This window comes from Rana temporaria, chromosome 2 (assembly GCF_905171775.1).
Source record: "Rana temporaria chromosome 2, aRanTem1.1, whole genome shotgun sequence".
NCBI lineage: Eukaryota > Metazoa > Chordata > Amphibia > Anura > Ranidae > Rana > Rana temporaria.
Genome location: NC_053490.1, coordinates 185,980,929 through 186,003,319, shown reverse-complemented (window position 1 = coordinate 186,003,319; position 22,391 = coordinate 185,980,929). Strand labels below are relative to the sequence as shown.

General features: G+C 43.3%; 1 protein-coding gene across 2 annotated transcripts in view; it reads right to left on the bottom strand.

The window, feature by feature from the left end:
* UBAC2 (UBA domain containing 2) overlaps positions 1–22,391 on the bottom strand; it is a 194,962-nt gene that overhangs the window by 51,276 nt on the left and 121,295 nt on the right. For both annotated transcript variants that reach the window (XM_040336155.1, XM_040336156.1), the window contains exons 6-7: positions 17,578–17,701; positions 8,733–8,780 (exon numbers count right to left, since the gene is read on the bottom strand). In XM_040336155.1, the coding sequence (XP_040192089.1) occupies positions 8,733–8,780; positions 17,578–17,701 (172 nt within the window). The remainder of the gene's footprint in view (positions 1–8,732; positions 8,781–17,577; positions 17,702–22,391) is intronic.

Below are 22,391 nucleotides of genomic sequence, written 5' to 3'. Positions count from 1 at the left end.
ATGCTGCTAGCAGGACTTTTTGAGCGGTGAAAGAGTGGTGTGTATACCGCTCCTGCCCATTGAAATCAATGGGGCACCGCGGCTATACCACCGGCAAAGCGCCCTTTGCGGTGGCTTTAACCCTTTCTAAAAATAGCAGCACTTTACCTCCGACGCTGCCCCAGTGTGAAAGGGGCCCAATAAAAACTCTAAACCTTTGGATTTCTCCTTTATTTTCTCTAAAAATAGTCACCAAGATAAATAGAGTGGTAGATCTCCCCAACAAGGACACAGACAGCAATAAAATGTGACAAAGGGTACCTTTACATACACATTAACACTCCTGGCTGTATTCCCGAATGCGGCTCGAGGTTAAATTTCAGTACCATTAGCAGTAACCCTGAGCCACATTCAGGATTGCATTGCAGAATCCTGGTACAGCATACTTACCTCGTCACCAGGATCTTGCGATGTCCCCCCGATGTGTCCTCCGCCGGATCATCCACCCGATGCTCTGTGTGTCGGGCTCCTTCCGGGAACGTTGCGTCACATGGGGGCGGAGCCCGGCAGCAAAAAAACATAACACATACAGTAATGTAATCTGTAAGATTACAGTGTACTGTATCAAATCATTTCATCTCCTTTTTGTCCCTAGTGCTTTGTCCAGTGCCCTGCATGCAGTTTTATATTAAGAAGTTGAGAAGGCTGTGAATCCAGCCCCTATTGGGCCAATGTACAGTTTGGAGCTCTTCCAGTCTCAGCCTTGTATAGACACAGAGCTTAGATCAATGGAGCTCCAAACTGTATACCTTCACAGTGGGAGCTCGTCCAGGAGAACAGTGACATGCAGAGCAGTGGAAGGGGGAGGCTTCTTCCCGAGTTCCGACTTGCTTCACATCCCCTTGCAGGACAGTATTAAACAGTTCCCCCTGCAGTGCGGGTACAGTAAATATGCAACTGTTAAAAAGACTACGTGTGTGTGTGGTGTATGTATGTATGTTGGTATGTCAGGACATTACTTTTAATCCTGCTCTCTAATCCTGTACGATCAAAACTGCTTTTCTAAGCTTAGCAGGACTGATTTTTTAGAGCTCATTAACAAAAGAAGCATGGACTGCCGCTCCTTTGAAAATCAATCCATGCCTGGATTGCTTTTCAGAGGCATCTGACAGGCAGTGAGGAGACAATATGTCATCGCCTGTTTAACACTTTAAGTGCAGGACTACCATGTCACAGCTAAATGCAATGCAAGTGGTTGCAGCACAGCCCCACTCACCTGAAAAAACAACAGGGTATATAATTCATACAGCAGTCACAAAGCAAGGAATTGCAGCTACAGCATTTGTACAACCCTAGCCGCTGCCCCTGCCCCTAAAAGAGGAGCAGTTGGGGGTTGTAAAAACGAGACTCAAGTGCATGGTTTACTGTCCCCCAATCTCACCTGTGAACAGGTCCTTAGACTGGGGGGCTTTGAGACTGACATTTTTAAATCACTTCAGCCCCAGAAAAATTTACCCCCTTCCTGACAAGAGCATTTTTAGCGATTCAGCACTGCGTCACATTAGCTGACAATTGCGCGGTGGTGCGACGTTGCACCCAAACAAAATTGACATCCTTTATTTTCCACAAATAGAGCTTTCTTTTGGTGATATTTCATCACCTCTGCGGTTTAAATTTTTTGCGCTATAAAACAAACAAAAGATCGAAATTTTTTGAAAAAAAAAAAAACACAAAAAAGGCAATATTTTTTTAACTTTTTGCTATAATAAATACCCCCAAATAATATATAAAAAAACGAATTTCTTCCACAGTTTAGGTTAAAGCGGAGGTTCACCCGCACATGACCCTTTTTCCCCTTAGATGGATGCTTGTTTTGTCTAGGGGAATCGGCTAGTTGTTTTAAAATATGAGCCGTACTTACCGTTTACGAGATGCATCTTCTCCGCCGCTTCCGTTTATGGACTGCGGGACTGGGCGTTCCTATTTTGATTGACAGTCTTCCGAGAGGCTTCCGACGGTCGCATCCATCGCGTCACGATTTTCCGAAAGAAGCCGAACGTCGGTGCGCAGGCGCAGTATAGAGCCGCACCGACGTTTGACTTCTTTCGGCTACTAGTGACGCGATGGATGCGACCATCGGAAGCCTCTCGGAAGACTGTCAATCAAGAAGGAACGCCCGCTCCCGAAGACCCATACCCGGAAGCGACGGAGAAGATGCATCTCGAAAACGGTAAGTACGGCTCATATTTTAAAACAACTAGCCGATTCCCCTAGACAAAACGAGCATCCATCTAAGGGGGAAAGGGAAAAAAATATATAATTGGGTGAACTCCCGCTTTAATATGTATACTTCTACATATTTTTGGTAAACAAAAAAAAAAAAAAAAAATCGCAATAAGTGTATATTGATTGGTTTGCGCAAAAGTTATAGCATCTCCAAAATAGGGGATAGATTCATGCCATTTTTAATCGGGACTGTGACATTATGGTGGACAGATCGGACACTTGACACTATTTTGGGACCATTGACATTTATACAGCTATTAGAGCTACACATAGGCGGCAATATTCAAAGGGATGTACAGATATTGCCCATTTGCCTGCCCGTGCCATTCTGTTGACATAAATCGGCGTGCAGTGGTTGGCAAGTGGTTAAAGGGCACCATGACTAAAAAAAAAAAAGGTCGAGAAACTCTGATCTATACAGTAATTATAATAAATTGCATTATGCCACATGCTACACAGACATAACTAAAGTGGAACCAAACTAAACTGTTTTGAAACACAATAAGTAGGCAACATATTGGTAATGTCTTAGACCCCCATACACACTATTAGATTTTCTGTAGATTTTTGTCTTCAGATTTACCAAAACCATGGAGTGCAAGGGCCTGCCTGATTGCATACAAATTGGAACTCTTAGGCCCTGTACACACGACCGGTTCATCCGATGAGAATGGTCCGACGGACTGTTTTCATCGGTCCACCGCTGAAGTGGTCTGATGTGTGTACACACCATCAGTTCAAAAACCGATCGGGACAGAACGCGGTGACGTAAAACACACGATGTGCTGAAAAAAACAAAGTTCAATGCTTCCAAGCATGCGTCGACTTAATTCTGAGCATGCACGGGTTTTGAACGGATGCTTTTGTGTACTAACCATCGGTTTGGCCCGATCGGTCAGCGGTCCATCGGTTCGATTTTAATGCATGTTTTAAAATTTTGGACCGAAGGACAACAGACCGATAGGCTATACACACGGTCGGTTTGGACCGATGAAACTGAACCTCGGTCCATTCTCATCGGTTTTGTCCGACCGTGTGTACACGGCCTAAAGGTTTGACCTCATATTATATGGTTTTGGTAAATCTGCAGAAAATCAAATAGTGTGTATGCGGTCTTAGATGTATAATACTGCTATAAAGTTGTATTAATTTCCAATAAAAAAAAAAGGATAGGAAAACAGAGCAAAAAACCCTAGAACAGCATATTTTACAACAATGTCACAGTTTCTGCTTTCTGCACCACAGTACTATGAAAAATGGTATGCAGTGAATTAATGCTAAGAAATTGTAATACTGTACCGAAGCTCAATAAATTTGAATACGTAAAAATGCAGGCAATATAGCAAGAAAAAAAGGAGTGCAATTCCAAACTTAAAGCTTATATGTTATTAGCTCCATTTGTAATAGTAGCTTATTAATACGTTTCCTAGATGCTGGACATGTGGGTTTTGAAGTATTATTCTGTAGAAACATGCTGCTTCCTGTTTTGATGCAGTAATATCTTCCTTTTACTAACTGCACCCAAACTATGTCTTAATAGTGTCTTAATCATATATGTGAGAAAGTCTTTGAGGCAGTAAAAAGAGCAAAAGTAGTGTCTTTTTTTAAAGATATGCGTTGTTCTTGTTCTTTACACAAAGATCAATATCAGCTTGGGTGTGCCAGAAAATTGTAGCAAATTACATTTCCCACCAGACTCCTATATAGCATAAACTGAAAAAAAGTGATTGTTAAGGTTTTTTTAAATAACAAACATGTCATACTTACCTGCTCTGTGCAAGGGTTTTGCACAGAGAGGCCCTGATCCTCCTTTTCTGGGGTCCCCTGGTGGCGCTTCTGGCTCCTCCTCTTAGGCAAGTGTCCCCACAGAGAGCCGATTTCCATGGGGGCACCCGTGCAAGGGCGCTCCCGAGTCCTGCGCTCCAGAGTCCAGCAGAGGGGAGTCAATGGCACCTGCTGCTATCAATCTATCCAATGAGGACCCAAGACAGTGTCTGGAGCTGCTGGGCTTGTGCTCATCGCTGGAATAATTGGGTTCAGTGAAGAAAAAAGGGGGCAGCTGCAGCACTGAAGGGTTTTCACCTTAATGCATAGAGGTGAGAAACCCCGAGACCTTACAACTCTTTTAACCACTTAAGGACCCCTTTACGCCGATATACGTCAGCAGAACGGCACGGCTGGGCACAGGCACGTACCTGGAGGTTGCCTTTAAGAGCCCAGCCATAGGGTTCGCAAGCGCGCAGCCGGCGGTGCGCTTAGGACCCTGTCCGAAGGTCCGTGACCGCGGGACTCGATTGCCGCCGGTTAACACACCTTCCCCGTTCTTCTGTGTAGCAGTGACACTGATCGTCTGTTCCCTGATATAGGGAACGATGATCATTGACATCACGCCTACAGCCACGCCACCCTACAGTAAGAATCACTCCCTTAGGGCACACTTAACCCCTTAGCGCCCCCTAGTGGTTAACCCCTTCACTGCCATTGTCATTGTCATTTTCACAGTATAAGTGCATTTTTATAGCACTTTTCGCTGTGAAAATGACAATGGTCCCAAAAATGTGTCAAAAGTGTCTGATGTGTCCGCCATAACGTCGCAGTCACAAAAAAAAAAATGATTAAAACTGCCATTACTAAAAATGCCAAAAAACTATCCCCTTTTTCTAAACGCTATAAATTTTGCGCAAACCAATCGATAAACGCTTATTGCAATTTTTTTTTAGGAAAAAAAATGTTTTTTTATATCTTTTTTGGGGATATTTATTACAGCAAAAAGTAAAAAATATTGTTTTTTTTTAAAAAAATTGTCACTCTATTTTTCTTTATAGCGCAAAAAATAAAAACCGCAGGAGGTGATCAAATACCACCAAAAGAAAGCTCTATTTGTGGGGAAAAAAAGATGCCAATTTTGTTTGGAAACCACGTCGCACGATCGCGCAATTGTCAGTTAAAGCGACGCAGTGCCGAATCGCAAAAAGGGGCAAGGTCCTTAACCTGCATATTGGTCCGGGTCTTAAGCGGTTAAATAAAAGGTAGTTTGGCATAATCAGTCATATTTTCAAGATCAATGCCAAAATTTCACCATTGCTGCCAGGGTATGAAAACTTTTGAGCACAACTGTAGTAAGGAAGTTATATCACCTCCTCACCATCTGATTTAACCCTGTAATGCAGCCCTCAAAATTTCCACTCGCCTGCTAGCATTTGGCGAGTGGATTTAAGCTGGGGGCGAGTGATGACAGGGCTGCATGACCAATGTCCCTTCAATCTGTGCCTACACTTAGAGCCCCGATGCGATTGGCGGCCAAAGAGGAAAGGTGCATGCTCGGGAAAAGTAGTCTGGTGAGCCGCGCACAGGCAGAGCAGTACACAGGTGCTCTCCTTACAATTCTCATTAAGCCATGGGACCTAACAGTATGACCTCTCTGAGCCTGCCCCCCTCCCCCCGACCAATGTAGCTGGAGAGCAGCGAGCAGGAAGTAATGAGTCGGGTGGAGGATTGCGAAAATTACCACTCCGGGTGTCCCAGGTAGGCAGTGCAGCGCTCACTGAAAGTTGCCCTGACATGAGTGGCAGCCTTCTAGCTTGTGCAGTTTTCTTCTCCTTGTGCTCTATGTAAGTGTCCAGCAGTTCAGCCTGAGCACTGTGAGCAGACTGGTCTCAATGTGTGCTGTGCGGTGTCAATGTGCGCTGTGCTATGGTGTCAATGGCTGTGCAGTTGTGTGGATCGCGGTGCTGGATTGTACTCCCTCCCGCTGTGCTGCAGCTCCTCTCCTCACTGCCAGCCTGAATAAAAGGGGGAAGTGGGGACATGCAAACGTGGAGCCGCACACACAGGCTCCTGATGATGAGATGAATAGGAGAGAGAGAGAGAGAGGATGGATGGATGGATGGGAGTTGCAGAGGAGACAGCAAGAGAATGGGGAAGAGATCCAGTTCTAGTGCCCTGTCCCTCTGGTCTGCCCCCAGTGCCCTGTCCCTCTGGTCTGTCCCCAGTGCCCTGTCCCATTTTGTTAAAGTTGTTTTTGGTAATATTTAATTGTGTAACTTGATTCTGCATAAAACATTTAACAGTGTCATTCCATGAGATAATCTACAAGGGGGTGTTTAGGGGCGCAATTAGGCGTGGAGCAGTGTATGAATTAGGTGGGGCAACTGGTTGCGAGTAACTCTTGAGGCCTGGCTAGTAGCTCAGGGCTTGAAATTTTGAGCCCTGCTGTAATGCATTACTATGCTACAATCACGAGCAATGCATTTGGTTGAGGCGTTGCTCCACTGAACTCAATAAGTGAGTTTAATAGCGGTTATTGCCTGTCAAAGTTTGCACCCAGAGTTAAAAGTGCTGTGGTGTAAAGTATTGCAGCTGCAGCATATGTACAGCCCTGGAGTGGGCAGCCAGGGAGGAGGTAAAACTGTGTTTCTTATGTCTGCTTTTACCAACAACCCCATGCCCATCTAAAATAGTTCAACAAATCTGGATCTTTGAGAGAGGGACAGCTACAGTGCTCAGCAGGAGTACACCCCCAACAGATTTGTCAGAAAAACTTTACTTTACTTTCAGAATCAACATTTTCTATGGGACACTATACTACAAATTACTCCCACAAATTCGAGCCATTGATTGAAACCAAGATGTGTTAATCTCACTACTGACAGGCTTTTTACCCAGAGCAATCTGGTAAGTGGAATACCTAGAGGGTGATAACACATGTGGTGTGGTGAAGGAGTTTTACTACAGATTTGGATTCTAATCTCTTCTGCTGCTTCTATATGAATGGACTCTTTTGCACTTACCCTTTGCTACAACAGACTTTTACTATTTATTTAGTGGACTGTTTCTGTGGATATTATCCTAATTTTATTTTAATATTCATCATTATATGGTATTTATATGTGGACCCTCCTCATGTCCTAAACCCATATGGGCAATTAATTATCATTGATTGTCATCCACACATGCACCGTATTACCTTTACTAGCATTGCTAATGTAACAGTTTTACTTGGACATACTTTTTTTCTTTTCCAATGTTTTTATTGAATTTCAAAGTAAAAATACAATAGAAAGACAGGTATGATCTGTCCATGCAGTATAATTCAAGTTACAGGTACGAGTCAATGAGGACACGACAGTATAACCAGCGTATGACAGTTACCCAAATTTATACCACAAAACTGTCAACAGACATAGAGAAAGGGGTTAAATCGGGACCACTACTGGGCCTCTCAACGGAGAGGACATACTTTTTTTAATATTTTACACCAATATAGTAGCTGTTTTTTGTCTTTTTTTATACTTTCTGTGTGCACTGAGGGAGTTATACTGAACGTTGGTTTGTTATTACTAATTTTCTGATATATTATTAAACTTACTTTCATGTAATGGAGCTAAACAAATGTTCTACAAAACTCAGTTTTGTTGGTCAAAAATTGTAAATTGTACTTGTGGTCATTGAGATAGCAATTAAAATCTTACTTTTCAAAAAGTGTGTACTCATTTATGCTGAGCACGTTCCTCTTTTTTTTTTTAACACCAATTTCATTAGAATTTCTAGAGGGCACAAATGTATTCTTACTTACTTAAAAAAAATAAAAAAATAAACTGAACTGCTAAAAAAAAAACGTTGTCTGCTTCATAGATTTGCTCCATCTGTACAAAATAATTGTATTATGGACAGACACTGAAACAAACCTTTCCTTATCCAAATGTTTGATGAAAAAAAAAAGGGAGATAGAAAACTATATTAGGCCTTCATCAGCAAGACCACGGTGGTCGACAAGGCAACTGTTCTGCAATAGTAAATTTCTCTAATTGCATTTAGAGGGAAAAAAAATGTTTTGCTGAAATGACTGTTTACAGGGTACAGAGACATAATAGTCAACTCATCCCTTTTAAAAAGGATTAAAAATAGATAAAAACCAATCATATAATGTACCTACAGTTTAGTTTCGTTTTTGCTGTTGTTTCCTGGTTCTCTGATGTACAGAGCCAGAGAGCCCATATAGGGGGCAGTGAAGGTTTTGCAAAACGAAACTGGATTGGTGCTGAGGGGTTTTAGACACACAGTAATCACACCTCCTTGATTAGTCACCACAGTGAGAAATCTCCCAGTACTGTGGTGATCAGGAAACAGACAACCAGGAAGTGTCCAGAACAGAGAGGAATTACAGCAACATCAAAGCAAAAACGAGCAATGAGGACATGAAACCAGGACTGCAGTAAGGTAAAGGAAGCTATTTAACTAAAAAAAAAAAAAAAATCCTTTAGTGACCCTTTAAGTCGAGTCCAAGTTGCCTCCCAAGTCGCGCTGGAAGTTGTGTTGCCCCTGTGTGAATGGAGTCTTACATCTTTGGTGTTTCAATAAAGTACATAAACCCAGATTATTTTACACTTAAATAACAAAAATAACTAAATGTTTGATGTTTGGAAGGCATGCAACAAATGGACAGTGTAAAAGAATTGTATACTCACCAGCCCACTTACTGCAACCACCAGCATGTACGGGCTTGAGGTCAAAAGCTGAACAAAAGAAATGTAACAAATGTAAAATAAAACTGGTTTTAAATTTCTAGAAAATATAAGCAATTTTAGCTCTTTCTATAAAGAGGATGTCACTAAAATGTCAACATTTTTCAGATATAGAAGGTCATCAGCATGGACTTACAGTGGAACCTCGGTTTACGAGCGTTGTGAAAGACGACCAACTTTTTTTCAAAAATGTTTGCCTCGATATGCGAGCACTGTCTTGATATACAAGCTTTTTTTTTTATGTAAAAAAAAAATAATTACACTCACAAATCTGAAGGCGTCCGCTGGTCATCAATGCAAAACCACTGTGTATATGACCAGTTAAGCCTCACAGTGCACAGTACAGTATACAGCACAGCTTTGTCCTCTATGTGGCCAGAGATGACGGCTCACAGCTCTTCCTGAAGACATATTGGGCCAGATTCTCAAAGAGATACGACGTTGTATCTCCTGATACACCGTCGTATCTCTGACTTAGGCCTGTCGTATCTATGCGACTGATTCATAGAATCAGTTACGCATAGATATGCCTAAGATCCGACAGGTGTAACTGTGTTACATCGTCGGATCTTAACTGCAATTTAAAAATGGCCGCGGGGGGCGTTCGCTGATTTACGTTGAGAAATAAGTAAATCAGCGAGATACGCCAATTCATGAACGTACGCGGGCCCGACGCAGTGTTGTTACGACGTTTACGTAGCGGTTTTCCCGGCGTATACTTACCCCTGCTTCTATGAGGCGCAGCAAATGTTAAGTATAGCCGTCGTTCCCGCGGCGATTTTTTTTTTTTACGTCGTTTGCGTACGCCGATTCTCTAACGCGCTGGACGCGAGTTACGCTCATGCCGAAACCAATGACGTCCTAGCGACGTCATTGGGAGCAATGCATGCTGGGAAAATTCGCGGACGGCGCATGCGCATTTAAATCGGCCCGGGGACGTGCCTGATTTAAATGCTACACTCCCCCTAGCAGCGGAATTTGAATTCCGCCGGGGGATTTACGATCCGCCGCCGCAAGTTTGGAGGTAAGTGTTTTGTAAATTACCCACTTGCCTCTCAAACTTGCGGCAGCGGATCTTAAATCACATGGGTCACGCCGATCTAAAGATCCGCTGATCTATGTGAATCTAGCCCTTAGACTCTACCAGCAGGGGAGTTCTCCAGGAAGCACTGTGAGCAGATGTGGCCACATACAGCATTACTGTGTACTGTACACCAGCTCTACTAAATACAGTACCCTGTACAGTAAATATAAAAGCACCTACCTCCCTGCATACAGTATACACAGCAGGTAAAGACCAGATTCCCCAACACTGTGCACATTCTTTTTTACCTAAAACTTTTGCAACAGAGCTAAAGTACAGTATTCTTACTACTGTACAGTACTGTAAAGTATAAATATTGTATAACTGAGCCAATCTTTCTCTTTCTGGATGCAGGTTTGTGGGTCCATTACTTCAAATGAGATTAGGGAGATGTGTACAATGTGGGAAACAGTGCAAAGCTTTGTAGAAAAGCACCACCCGAATAAGGCTGTAGCAGTGCGAGCGATAAATCTGTTTAACGACAATGCAATGTCACATTTCCGCCAAATCCTTAAAAGGAGACCAAAGCAGGTGTCATTGGATATTTTCTTTGCTAAAGCTAGTGAAGGATGTCCTGCACAATAACCACCTTTCTCCTCTTCTCTCTCTCATACCAGTCACAATTATTTTCAAAGTGTAGGTTAATTAATGTAGTTTTAGTTTTACAGTATACTTTATACCAGGGATCCTCAAACTACGGCCCTCCAGCTGTAGTAGAACTACACATTCCATGAGGCATTGTAACACACTGACATTCAAAGACATGACTAGGCATGATGGGAATTGTAGTTCCTGAACAACTGGAGGGACGTAGTTTGAAGACCCATGATTTATACTGTACAGTACTGTATTTTGAAGTGCAGTTTAATTTTTTTAATGTTTACAGTACATTTCTTACTGTATTTTGTTTTGCCGTAATCATTTTTATATGAATAAATTGTTGTGGAATGAATTATCTGAGTTTCCATTATATCCTATGGGAAAATCCGCTTTGATATAAGAGCGATTTGGTTTACAAGCATGCCTCTGGAACGAATTATGCTCTTAAACCAAGGTTCCACTGTATTTAAATTAAGTTCTTACAAGATATTAAATTCCATGTTTCGTATGTTTATACAACATATGAATTTTATAAAAGTTAAAAAGCAGAAACTGAGAACATGAATTTGTGCTCCTAAAATGTAAAAAAATATTCTGTATCAATGCCTTCTTCAAACAGAAAGTGTTTACACAGCAATGCTGCCTTAAAAATCCCAAACCCCTCAACAAAAGAACAACGCAATTGTTTTTTGCACTTACAATCAACAATCTTCTTCTTTCTTTTAGCAGCACAGATTCTATATATGTGGTTTCATAAATCCAACAATTATTATCTCGGTTATTATCTCATTCAATTTTAAAAGATAAAAACACTGGCCTGGATTTAGAGAGCAATTGCGCCTGCGTAACCATAGTTTCTAATAGTAGGGGCAGCCAATGCTAAAGGATACCCGTCGTTCCCGCGTCGCCAAATTTGAATTTCACGTCGTTTGCATAAGTGATTCGTGAATGGCGCTGGACGCCATTCACGTTCACTTGGAAGCAAATGACGTCCTTGCGACGTCATTTGCCGCAATGCATGTCGGGAAAGTTTCCCGACGGAGCATGCACTCTACGCTCGGCGCGGGAGCGCGCCTAATTTAAATTTACATTAGGCGCCCTTACTCAGGGCAATTTTAAAGAGCGCACACGCAATTTACGGAGCTACTGCTCCGTGAATCGCGCGCAGCGCAGATAATTTGCGGGGGCGCAGGGCAAAACCGCTGCCCTGTGCCTCCGTAAAAAAGGGGCAAATCTCTTTGAATCCAGGCCAATGTGTGACCTATAAAAACTGTACAACTCAATTGAAGACCAAACTAAAAAACTAAAATAATGTGGTTGCATAAGTGGGCGCACCCTCTTAGAACTGCAAATAAATGGACGAGAACTGGACAGCCGCACTCCAAAATCCCTTAAAAAAGTGGTCTTTTTATTTTTCAACTGCACAAACAGTCTAAGACTAAGCACTGACTAAGTGCGAAACGCGTCGGACATACTGTATCTTGTTGGTTTGCAGTGACTGTTTGTGCAGTTGAAAAATAAAAAGACAACTTTTTTAAGTGATTTTGGAGTGCGGCTGTCCAGTTCTCGTCCATTTATTTGCTATCATTAGCATTGCCAGCACCTTGGTGGTTCAACAACCCTTGATTGCTCACGGGGCTCACCTGGAGCGGTGAGATATCTGTCTGACCCTCTTAGAACTAGGGATGTAGCGGTAGCAATCACATTCAAGCTCATGTTAAATATGAGCCAGTACACACCTTCCATCATTTAAAGTGCCTCTGATGAACCCCAAATAAAGTTCAGCTGTTCTAGTAGGTCTTTGCTGACATTTTCTTAAATCGCAGCCTACGGGAAATGCCATGGTCCGCCGAGAGCTTCCAAAGCATCAGAGGGATCTCACTGTTAAAAAGTATCAGTCAGGAGAAGGGTACAAAAGAATTTCCAAGGCATTGTATATACTTTGGAACACAGTGAAGATGGTCATCAACAAGTGGAGACAATATGGCCATACAGTGACATTACCAAGAACTGGACGTCCCTCCAAAATGGATGAAAAGACAAGAAGAAAACTGGTCAAGTAGGCTGCCAAGAGGCCCACAGCAACATTAAAGGAGCTTCAGGAATATCTGGCAAGTACTGGCTGTGTGGTACATGTGACAACAATCTCCCGTATTTTTCACGTCTGAGCTATGAGGTAGAGTGGCAAGACAAAAGCCTTTTCTTACCAAGAGAAACATCCAAGCCTGGTTAAATTTTGCAAAAACACATCTGAAGTCTCCCAAAAGCATGTGGGAAAATGTGTTATGGTCTGATGAAAATATATGTTTGGTGCAAAAACAACACCTCACACCACCCAAAGAACCATACCCACCGTGAAGTATGGTGGTGGCAGCATCATGCTTTGGGGCCATTTTTCTTCAGCTAAAACAGGGGCCTTAACAAGGCAGAAGGAATTATGAACAGTTCCAAATACTAGTCAATATTGGCACAAAACATTCAGGCTTCTGCTAGAAAGCTTTCAGCATGACAACGACGTAAAGGAATGGCTTCACCAGAAGATGGTTAAAGTTTTGAAATGGCCCAGCCAGAGCCCAGACCTGTCACCAATTGAAAATCTGTGGGGTGATCTGAAGAGGGCTGTGCACAAGAGATGCCCTCACAATCCGACAGATTTGGAGTATTTTTGTAAAGAAGAGTGAGAAAATATTACCAAGTCAAGATGTGTCATGCTGACTCATAGCCAAAAAGACTGAGAGCTGTAATAAAATCAAAAGGTGCTTCAACAAAGTAGGTTTAACCAGTTTCCGCCCACCCTATAGCAATATGATGTCAGGAAAGTGGTTTCGTCATCCTGAACGGACGTCATATGACGTGATGAGGATAACAAGCCGGGCGTGCAGCGCGGTAATACAAGTGGCTAGATCAGCACACATTACAGGTATGTTCCACTGAAACCCACCCTAAAAAATGGTATGTAGCCATCACTGGAAATCAATGTAGGCTAGAAAGAGGCTGCAGGAGATCAGCAGCAGTGAGATGCAACAAATTTAAACAAAATGAAAATAATTTTTTGACAAAATATTTGTTTATGATACACATTGCTTTTGCAATCTACAGTACATGTTGCCAAGAATGTGTTTCTAGCACGACAGCATCACGCTGATTCTCGGCGACATGGTGCCGACATCTCGCACTCGCTGGAATAGACAAAGCACATTCCAGCGAGCGAGAGCAGAAGACCCCCCGGAGAGCAAAAGAAGAAGCCCCCCTGGTGAAAGAGCTAAAGAAGACAGGGGAGGCCTCCGGAGCAGACAAATAAATTATTTTAAAAACCCCGTGTCATGTTTTTATTAACTTTAACACTTTGCCTCCAGGTGAATGGGTAGGGGTACGATGTACCCCATATCCATTCACTTAGGGTGGGGGGCCGGTATCTGGGGGCCCCCTTATTTGAGGGGGCTCCCAGATTCCGATAAGCCCCCCACCCACAGACCCCGACAACCAACGGCCAGGGTTGTCGGGAAGAGGCCCTGTCCTTATCAACATGGGGACAGGGTGCTCTGGGGTGGGGGGGGCCCCGCAGTGCGCCCCCTGCCCCAGAGCACCCGACCCCCCCATGTTGAGGGCATGCAGCCTGGTAAGGCTCAGGAGGGGGGGCGCTCGCTCGTCCGCACTCCCTTCCTGGCCGGCCGGGTAGCGTGCTTTGGATACGGGTCTGGAATGGATTGTAGGAGGACCCCCCTACGTCGTTTTTTTGGCGTAGGGGGGGTCTCCTTACAACCCATACCAGACCTAAGGGCCTGGTATGCTCCTGGGGGGGAACCCATGTCGGTTTTTTATTTAAAAATTGGCGTGGATTCTCCCTCTCAGGAATGCATACCAAATGCCGCACCTAGAATTGGCGGGAATCCAAGTTGGATCTCCCATCACTTCTATGACGGCTTTGTCTCCATGGCGGCCAGCTCGGCGCTGGCCCCCGCGATGGGGCTCGTAGGTGGTCAATCTCGCCGAGAAAGGGAGCGAGATTGACACAATATCGCGGTCACCCACTGTAAATGTCATAATAGGTTAAAAGGAGAAGTACAGCCACAGCTAGTTTGGCTGGACTTAGGCTGCATTCACACCTGAACGTGGCGTATTGTACCGCGATTTGCCGCGACAAATTGTGGCGTTTTGTCCCGCGATTTGCCGCGACAAAACAAGTCATTTTTTAACCTAAAATACGCCGGAGGGGTGATTAAACATTGTCGGCTATGCCGAACGCCGAAGCCGCCTGAAAAAAAGGGACTTGTTTTGAGCTTCAGGCGTACGGCGTTTCGGCGTGGAGATGTGAACCTTCTCCATAACTGACAATGTTAAATAACCCCTCCAGCGTATTTCAGGCTGCAATAGCGTTGGGCGTAAAAATGCCTAGGTGTGAATGGAGCCTAAAACTGATGATCACTGTAATCTGTTTTCAGCAGACAGTGGGCTGACATCACTAGCCCAGGCACGGGAAAGATCGTGACCATATGGTTGGGATCAACCCAGGAGCCTGGTCCGGCAGCCAGGTCAGCCTCTCAAGGAGCCTCAGAGCCTTAGCCAGCCGCTCCTGCCCTCTCCACAGCCCAGAGCTCAAGTAAGGGGGCAGGGCATAGAGCCAGCGACTGACAGTCACCAGCTCTCTGCTACGAAATCTGTGTGAACCGAGCAATCAGCGGTGTTTGATCGCTTGGTTCTCAGTGTTGGAGCCGTATGAGGACAGATGCAGCATCAGACCCATGCTGCATCTACAGTGCCTTGGAAAAAGTATTTATACCCCTTGACATTTTCCACATTGTCATGTTACAGTCAAAAACGTAAATGTATTTTATGGGGATTTTATGTGATAGACCAACACAAAGTGGCACATAATTGTGAAGTGGAAGGAAAATGATAAATGCTTTTCATTTATTTTTAATGTCAATACTTTGTAGAAACACCTTTCACTGCAAATTTTTGGGGGAATGTTTCTACCAGCTTTGCACACCTAGAGAGTGAAATTCTTGCCCATTCTTCTTTGCAAAACAGTTCAAGCTCTGTCAGATTAGATGGAGAGCATCAGAACAGCAATTTTCAATCTTGTCGCAGATTCTCAATTGGATTTAGGTCTGGACTTTGACTGGGCCATTTTAACACAGGAATATGCTTTGATCTAAACCATTCCATTGTAGCTCTGGCTGTATGTTTAGGGTCGTTGTCCTGCTGGAAGGTGAACCTCCGCCCTAGTCTCAAGTCTTTTGCAAACTCTAACACATTTTCTTCTAAGATTGCCCTGTATTTGGCTCCATCCATCTTCCCATCAACTCTGACCAGCTTCAATTTTGGACTCATGTGAGCAAAGCACTTTCTTCCACATGTTTGCTGTGTCCCCCACATGGCTTCTCACAAGCTGCCAACTGGATGTCTTATGGTTTTCTTTCAACAATGGCCTTCTTCTTGCCACTTTTTCATAAAGGCCAAATTTGTGGAGTACACGACTAATCGTTGTCCTGTGGACAGATTCTCCCACCTAAGCTGTGAATCTCTGCAGCTCCCCTAGAGTTTTCATGGGCCTCTTGGCTGCTTCTCTGATTAATGCTCTTTTTGCCCAGCCTGTCAGTTTAGGTGGATGACCATGTCTAGTAAGTTTGCAGTTGTGTAATGCTCTTCACATTTTTGGATGATGGATTGAAAAGTGCTCCATGAGATGTTCAAAGCTTGGCATAATTTTTCAAAACCTAACCCTGCTTTAAACTTCTCCACAACTTTATCCCTGACCTGACTGGTGTGTTCCTTGGCCTTTGTGATGCTGTTTTTTCACCAAGATACTCTAACAAATATACTGAGATTAAATTACACACAGCTGGACTCTGTCTAATAACTAATTAGGTGACTTCTGAAGGCAATTGGCTCCATTAGATTTTAGTTAGGGGTATCAGAATAAAGGGAGCTGAATACAAATGCACACCACACTTTTCAGATATTTGTAAAAACATTTGAAAACCATTTATCATTTTCCTTTTACTTCACAACTATGTGCCACTTTGTGTTGGTCTATCACATAAAATCCCAATAAAATACATTTACGTTTCTGGTTGCACCATGAAAATGTGGAAAATTTGAAGGGGTATCAATACTTTTTCAAGACACTCTACCTAGGTAAGCAATTCCAAAATATAAATTAATCCCATACTTCTCTTTTGAGGTTTAAGTCAGGGGTGTCAAACTCGATTTCATTCCGGGCTGCATAAACATTATGGTTCCCCTTAAAGGGCAGGTTGTATCTGTAAGACTAAATAAATGTATCTACTCTTTATCGTATTAAATAATGGTCTCTGCATTTGATTATTGCTGGTTTTAGTAATAATTTAAGACTTAAGCTGTGAAGAGTAGGTGCAGACCGGGACAGCGCACACCCACTCTCCTTTAGCAGACGCACATCTGAAAAGGAGGGTTGCACACAGCTGATGTCAGACAGAACATGGTTTCAGAGAGACAAGCCTCTCCGTGGCTGCATGGCGAAGTGCAGGATCTGGCAGAGGAGTTTTGTCCTCCTCTCTGCTGGTGACAGCGGAGACAAGGTGGGGTGGAGACAAGGTGGGGGTGTAGACCAGGGGAGTGCTGCAGCTACAGGAGAGGTGTTAGGGCCACATAAAAAATGGTCTGGAGGACCAGATTCAGCCCACTGGCCTTGTGTTTGACACATATAGTTTAAGTGAATCCCAACTTTATATAGCTTCTCTTCAAGAATCTGTAGTGAGGGGTCAAACACCCCCTCCCATCCGTCTCGTCTTTTGCTTTCCCCCGACCCAGTCTTGATTTTCTCTTTCCACTACCTATGAGCAGTTCACTAAGATTGTCAGATTGTTTAGCCATAAGTTGCTCATTCAAACAACTTAGATCAACGTACCTTAAATAAGACTAAGGTGCTCCACAGTACACCAAGTCAGGACCCCTTTATGACCCACAAAGACAACACTGCATTTAAAAAGAATGCATTTTTGAGAATTTTTCATACACTGGGTGCTTTTCTTTATCCGTTTACAAATATTCACAAAGCTATCTCTAAAACACAACCATAAAAGATGTTCTGTATAGCTAGAAAAATGAACATAAATGTACCTGTAATCCCACGATGTACACTAATGTTTTGTTCGTGATTGGAAACCATCCAAATATGTGGGCCAAGGATACCCGTGGCATGGAACAATAAAATGGAACAAAAAGTGCAAACAACGGAGATAAACTGTGGAAAAGAAAAGAACATAAATATTACTCTACATTTGAATTTCTATAAAACAGGAAGAAAAAACACCTATCTAAGCATCTACAGCATAGACAAGCTTGGCAATGTATATGGGACCAAACAAATCTTCCAACTTGTCGTAAAAAATAACACCTGTTGAACACAACATGTTGTATAACACATTGAATATATGCTATTTTAGTATTAATCATACTTTTTTTATTAATATTTTGAGTGCAAGAATGTAACCAACTACAGCCATAGCTGACCATGCGACTTCTATGGGGCCCGGAAGAACAGGAGGCCCAGAGTCTATTTGCAACTGCCATGAAAACAAATAGTATTCTCTATAACTATAGGAAGTGCCTTCAAGACATAGATTAGAGAGACAAACGGGTTTATTAACTAGTCGGCGAGTACAAAATAAGACTCACTTATGCATAGAAACCCATCAACATCTAACCTCAGCTTAAGTTTTGGCAATAAAACCTGGAAGCCGATTGGTTGCTATGCAGAAGTGAGCCTGATTTTTGCACTCTCCAGCTTTAGTAAATAAACCCCAAAGTGGCCCCTTAAGGGCCGGTTCACACCAGAATGGGGTCCACATTTCTTTGCATTCCCCTTCAGTGCGATTTAGCAGCCCATTAATCTGAAAGGGCTGTATATCGCACTAGAACACACAAAAAGTAGTGCATGCACTCCTTTTGAAAAACACACTGCAGCAATCGAATGGTACTGCAGTTCCATTCGATCTGGTGCCTGCAAACGCATTGCGTTTGTGATCTGCATTTGGGGTACCATTAAAAATGTATTGGCACCCGCAGAAGATAGCAAAGGTAGTGCAAGAAACATGCATGTAACATGCCTTTCCCACACAGTGTTCTGGTGTAAACCAACCCTAACAGTTTTGCCTTAGGGCCAAATACTCCTAATTAATGTACGGCTTGAGAGTACTAAATATATTAGCTTTTGTTTTTTTCATTTTAAAGATTATTAAATCGGATGTTTGTTTTGCTTCATATATTTATGCAACATATTGTAACATACGTTTCATTGTTTTTAATCACATTTTGTTCTCGTTTTAAACAGATCTTTTATCACAATGCAAGGTAGATCAAACAGCAAACATAGCTAGAAACAGAACATACATATGAACAATGAACAATGAACCTGCGACACCATACATAAGCTAGTTCAACTAGATTAGGCTCTGCTTTACTGTACAATCCATTGTATATTGTTCAGCTTCTGCCAAAGTGACCATGGCATATCAGCCAATTCTGAAAGGACTGCATTAAGAGAGAAAGTCTAGGGGTGTGACTGAGTGCATGAGCTGCTTAGATCTGTAGCTCCAGCTCTACACAGACATCCTGCAGGCATCCTGTGTCTGATCCTTTCCCAAAAGGCAGCAAATCCTTCTTAAAGACTGTGGGATACCGAGGCAGGCACGATGGTGAATAAATACAGGCCACCGGTGCCCCAGTCAGTGGCGGAACTGGCAAAGTATTGCAGACAAGATGGTGCTGATCCCTCAGCGAAGCCTGAAGCCATGCTGCAGCCCTCTCCCATCTCAGCACAGCAGGCAGAGTGATTCTCTGCCTGCCGTGTTCCACACTTAGGCTGACCCCCTAACTTCATTAGACTCCCCTACACGTTCAGGAGACCCTTCCTCAGAGAAGCCTACTCTGGCTGAAATTATGCTAGCTATAAAAGGACTGCAAGGGCTCCCTTACAGTTCAGATGGAAAGCATTCATACTGGATTTTTCCCTATTGAAACAATCTGTGCAAAACTTAAGGGAGCGAACAGGAGTGGGGGGGGGGGACATATTGGCTCCCTGGAAAACACAGTACACCCCTTAGCTGCCTCTATGCGTACAACTACTGATGAGCTGGTGTCCCTCAGAGCCAAAACGAAGGATTTAGAGAACTGGTCCCGCAGGAACAATCTCCGCTTTGTGGGGTTCCCCAAGCGTTCAGAGGGGGCCTGCCCTGAAAGGTTCTTTCCTTCCTGGCTGTGAGATGTTTTTGGGATGGAGGCATTGTCATGCCTTCATGATTGAGGGTGCACATTGCACCCCCCACGTCCTCCTCCCTTGGGGGCCCCCACCAAGATCCCGGATTGCAAAAATCCTCAATTTTCAAGACAAAATCACCATCCTGCGCCTTGCTAGAGAAAAAGGCCCACTCAAGTATAATGGTAATGATATCTCAATATATCCGGATTTCTTGGCTGAAGTTCAATGCCAGCGCATATCCTTTGTTGCGGTGAAAGACCCCCTTCGTGCCGAGGGCCTGCCACATTCGATGCTCTTCCCCTCACGCATCATCACTTCAGCACTTGTCCAAAGGATGCTATATTCTGGATAGAGGCTCATTTTGGGAAACGACCTATACAACGTCTCAACTGATGCTGTACTCAGTAGTTTTTCTTCCTCTGCCTCACTACTCATCTCTCCTGAAGCAAGCTTGAGCACCTGTGGGTCACCCTATCCTTCCCTTTGCCTCCTACACTCCATTGCTACAGATGGCATGAGGATTGCACCCATTCTCTTCTTTCCTGCTATATGTTACCCTTGTGACAGAACTGTCAGAGGCCATTGTGGGCTAGAACAACTGACCTAAAAAAAAAAAAAAAAATTGGTGGATAACCCCTGCCTTGCCTTATATGACTATCACTGTTTGTGCCTTCTACAGGTTACCGTTCTATCCTGCCAGATGGAACCTTCAACCTTGCAGCCTCTCTGGACCCACTACCCCCAATCCAGTAGGTGGTGAGGCCACAGGTTTTTGTTTTCTTGTTTAGGGAACCAAAGCTCACTATGTTTGGGATGGTGGAGTATGGTAGGGGGGAACCCTACCCTTTCTTTTTTGGCCCCTTTTATGTTATAGTTGTTGGGACTGGCTGAACTTCTATGTTTTTTCCTGCTGCTCTTTTTTATGCTACTATTGCAGATTAATTTCTGTTGCTGTAGCAATGTACTGTAGTGCAATTCCAGTATCTCTCTCGTGTAATGTTTTATATGTTGTATTGAATCTCCCCATGTTGTTATGCTGTATATGACTGAATATGGCTAATGTGCTAAAATGGATCTCTTCGAATTCTTCTTCCTTAAAAAATATAAGCCACATATTGTCTGCCATCAAGAGACTCACCTAACCAATGCTAAACTGTGGCCCCTTAAACGCCCTTGAGTGAGTGAGTGAGTGAGAAACTTGTAAAGCGCTACACATGCGAACTGAATCGCCTCTGGGCACTGTATCCATTGCATGGGTAAGGAACCCCTTGACCTCAGAAGAGATGGGTTTTAATCTTTCTCCTGAAGGCCAAGTGGTCCGAATCCAGTCGGATGGAGGTTGGTAGTGCATTCCACAGCTGAGGTCCCTGGACTGCAAATCTTCAATCTCCTTTGGACTTGTATCTGGCTTTGGGTATCTGGAGTAGGTTTTGATTGGTGGATCGCAGAATGCGATTGGGGTTATGGGCTTTTATTTTTTCGCATAGATATTGGGGGGCGTTTCCTTGAATACACTTATGGATTAGGCAGAGTGCCTTGAAAGCGATTCTGTCTTTTACTGGCAACCAATGAAGGGATCTCAGTGAAGGTGAGATTGATTCCCATGGTTTTTTACCGGTCACTAGTCGCGCGGCCGTATTTTGAACGACTTGCAGACAAGTGATTTGGTATTTGGGGAGTCCTAGATAGAGGGCATTTGCGTAGTCAAGTCTGGAATTGATGATTGTTCCCACCATGACTGCAATGTCCTCTTTCGGGATAAAGGGGGCGAGTCTGCGTAGTAGGCGCAGCAGATGGTGGGATCCGCTGACTACTGACCCTATTTGTGCATCCATTGTCATTTAGGTGTCAAAAATGACTCAGAGACTTTGGCTGGTTACACAGTAGTACGCTACACATACCAACTACTCCAGTGGGGTTTCTATCCTACTAGCAAAATCATGTGGATTAAGACGGACACAGAGGGAAGATTCATTATATTTACTAGGGTTGTCCAGATACCGATACTAGTATCGGTATCGGGACCGATACCGAGTATTTGCGGGAGTACTCGTACTCGCGCAAATGCTCCCGATACCTAAATAGAATACTTTTTTTGTATTTATCAACATGTTCTATGAAAATTCTTTGAGTTTTTTACTACTGCGTGACAAGCAAATAAAACATTTTTATTCATTTTTACTCATTTTTATTCTTTTATAATGTCTTGAGTTAGAGTTCTTCATAATTCTAAAGAAAATATCCTTAGTCTGTATTGTGGTTTGAAAACTGTCACATGACATTTAAAAAAAGTATCGGTATTCGGTATCGGCGACTACATGAAAAAAAGTATCGGTACTTGTACTCGGTCCTAAAAAAGTGGTATCGGGACAACCCTAATATTTACTAACCAAATTATCTCTGTAGTATTTACAATAGTGAACATATATGTTCCTCCCCCATTTTCCTCAGACCTACTTTCCAATTTATCCCTGATGCTGCCGTCTAGAATCCTTGGCCCCCTGCTCTATATTGGGGACTTTAATGCTGTTCTTGATCATGCCATGGACCGGTTGGGGGTAGACCCTACCCCTCATTTATTGACTGGACCCAGTTGTAGGGTCTTACCGAGCTGTGGAAGCACCCGGAACGACATTTTTCTTGCCACTCTGACTCCTTCCACACTATGTCACGT